The following is a 1,624-nucleotide window of genomic DNA, read 5'->3' as shown; positions in this document are numbered from 1 at the left end:
GTCTTTTTTTCAAATTTAAATTTATATAACAGTTGTTTGAATTCAAATCACTTGAAAATAAGTCAAAATCTAACAACTTTTGATTTATGAATCCAACAAAATCATCTAAAACCATGCAAATGACAACTTTTTTATGTGCATAAGTTTTATGATTCCATTTTTTTAAAGTTTCATAGTTTACAAGATTCCGAAAAATAAGTTTGTATCTTATATTTTTTTTTTAAGTTCGATAACGAAAAACAAACGAACTAACCCAACTATCAAAGTTAATTACTTGATGTAAACTATTTTTCTTTAATTAGGATAACAATAATTAACCAAAGTTAAATATGAAAACAGAGCTAAAAAATGAAGAACAAAACAGGGCCATTGAATCAAAGCCAGTCGGAAAAAAGAGTCTCCCAAATCTCAGTGAAAACTTCAAAGATAACCCTGTGATGTTCTTGCGCATTTAGTGAAAGAAAACACTCTAAAAGATTCTCAAGATCACGTGCTCCAAAGATTTGTCTTTCAACGATCATCTCCAACATCGAAACCCTAAAATCTTCATGTGGGTCGTTCGATTTCTTCACCACTGCAACACTATCTGTGATGAATTTGCCTTTACTCTTCAATGGGATTACATCAGTAGCTTTAAGATCCTTGCATCCACGACCACCGCGGCTTTTCTTGGGTTTTTTCTGCGTCAATCGTCGTTCTCTGTTTTTGCGAAAAGACACCGACGAGTCGGAGGAAAGTGATCGGGAGGAAAACATAGTGGTTTCGCCGTCGCTTTCACCTTCTTCATCGGTGCTGCAACAATCGTAGTAGTAATTATCTGTAACAGATGAAAAATCTTGGCTTTTGGTGGTTTTCCGGTAATGGGTTTTCTTTTTCTTGGTGCTTTTAGATTTCTTTTCGTAGAACAGAGGCGGCGGAATGGTAGCAGAGTGTGGTTTTCCGGCATCTGTAGCTTCCGGCAATAGAGTGTTTCTGTCGGAGACGTTTTGGTGTTTGGGTTTACGAAATGGTTGAGGTTTAGGGGAGAAGAGATCGATGAGTTGGCGGTGATGGCGGTTTTCCGGGAAGAAAAAGGGCTGATCAGCAACGTCGGAGGTGTGTTTTGTCCGGCAAGAGTTGAACGGCGATTGAAACATTCTTGTGATTCGAACTTTAAAGCCGTTCTCCATTTTCAGAGAGAACGCTGTGAAGATGAAAAAAAGTCTCTTGTATAATTTGTAAATGAAAAGCTTAAATACACAGGATAATTCCAAAAATAGAAATAATAAAAAATAAAAAAATAATAATAAAAAAAACAATTTGAATGTAGTGAGTAGTCATTGATCCAATTAATAATCAGTCGAGTTTTTTCTATATGCCCATCTGTCTCATTTTGTTTTAGAGAAGAAAAGTTAACATTAATATCCGAACGTATTATTTATTCCATTTTGAGAAATGAAATAATATGTAAAAACATATCATTTATGTATTGTACATTGTTTGTGTTTTATAATGATTATAAAAAGTTGTTTTGACTTTCCCAAATAACATTTGATGTCAATAAAGTTTTTTTTCTTTAAAACTGGATTCTTAAAATTACAATGCTCGAAGCCAAAATTGTGGGTCATTAGTGCTTTGATTTTAA

General features: G+C 33.9%; 1 protein-coding gene across 1 annotated transcript; it reads right to left on the bottom strand.

The window, feature by feature from the left end:
- Positions 1–274: 274 nt before the first annotated feature.
- On the bottom strand, positions 275–1,198 carry LOC145051502 (uncharacterized). Its single transcript, XM_078999452.1, has one exon. The coding sequence runs from the start codon at positions 1,167–1,169 to the stop codon at positions 375–377; it is 795 nt and encodes a 264-aa protein (XP_078855578.1). The 5' UTR covers positions 1,170–1,198; the 3' UTR covers positions 275–374.
- Positions 1,199–1,624: the final 426 nt, after the last annotated feature.

Source organism: Lactuca serriola, chromosome 5 (assembly GCF_051521515.1).
Source record: "Lactuca serriola cultivar US96UC23 chromosome 5, Lser_US96UC23_V15, whole genome shotgun sequence".
In the NCBI taxonomy this organism is placed as follows: Eukaryota; Viridiplantae; Streptophyta; class Magnoliopsida; order Asterales; family Asteraceae; genus Lactuca; species Lactuca serriola.
Note: the sequence above shows the minus strand (reverse complement) of the source record. Positions and strands in the feature narration are given on the sequence as shown.